Source organism: Pygoscelis adeliae, unplaced genomic scaffold, assembly GCF_000699105.1.
Source record: "Pygoscelis adeliae isolate BGI_AS28 unplaced genomic scaffold, ASM69910v1 Scaffold728, whole genome shotgun sequence".
NCBI classification, from domain to species: domain Eukaryota; kingdom Metazoa; phylum Chordata; class Aves; order Sphenisciformes; family Spheniscidae; genus Pygoscelis; species Pygoscelis adeliae.
In genome coordinates, this window is record NW_008825337.1 from 298,900 (window position 1) to 299,834 (window position 935).

The following is a 935-nucleotide window of genomic DNA, read 5'->3' on the forward strand; positions in this document are numbered from 1 at the left end:
AGGGTCCTTTCTGCTTCTCTTCTTCCGTCTCCCGTAGGATTTCACCCAGCAGTCTCGGTTGGATAGGTGGTCAGGATCAGGATCAGAGGAGGCATCCTGATACGCCGCGGGGTGTAACCGGGCATCAGAAACTCAGGGTGGCTTCGCCCGGCTCCCTGAAATGTGGACACCCCCCAAGCCCTCCCCATCGCAGATCCCCCATGGGGACGAAGGAAAAAGGGCTCCCGGAAGATGCTCGACCCCATCCCGTGGGGTGGGGGAGGTTGGGGGGAGGCTCACATGGACCCTGTTTTTTGGGGGGATCCTGCAAGGCTGCAGTGGTGCTGGGGGTTTGCTCCCTCGTCCTGCCGGGGATGCGGGAAGCTGATGGATGTCCCCATCCTCCGTGGCTGCAGGGCCGCGCTGTCGCGGTGCAAAGGCCTCCGGGGGCTTATAAATCTCAGAAAATAAAGTTTTTTCCAGCAAAATCCATGGGCAGAGTGATGTGGAGAGGGGCTCGGGGATGGCCGTGGTGCAGCTTTTTGGAGGAGGTGTGTGGTGCGGTTCCTCCCCGGGAAGGGAAACTGAGGCACGGAGAGGGTGACCCTCCGGCTGAGAGGTGCCCTCGTGCCTCAGTTTCCCCACCTGGCTGCAGCTGGCTGTGCCGTGCTATGGGGCACCAGGCTCTGCGCAGTTGGGGTGCAGGATTTGGAGAGGGAAGGAGGCCTCGGCAGCAGCTGCTTCCCTGGGCAAGACCCACCCCCGGCCGTGGTGGGGAGCAGGAGGGGGGCTGGGGCAGTATGGGGCATCCTGCGAGCATAGGGGGCCAGCTGGGGCTGTACAGGGGCACATGGGCATCCTGGGGGTGTATGGGGTGGTACATGGGGCAACCTCCAGGCACATGGGGCAGCCTAGGGGTGTTGGGCCATCCCGGGCTGTACGGGGCACCCTGAGGC

The 935-nt window shown here is 63.6% G+C and overlaps 1 protein-coding gene across 1 annotated transcript in view; it reads left to right on the forward strand.

Annotated features, from left to right (window-relative positions):
* TMEM82 (transmembrane protein 82) overlaps window positions 1-66 on the forward strand; it is a 6,315-nt gene extending 6,249 nt beyond the window's left edge. The window contains 1 exon segment of the mRNA XM_009330345.1: window positions 38-66. Coding sequence (XP_009328620.1) covers window positions 38-66 — 29 coding nt within the window.
* The last annotated feature ends 869 nt before the right edge of the window (window positions 67-935 follow it).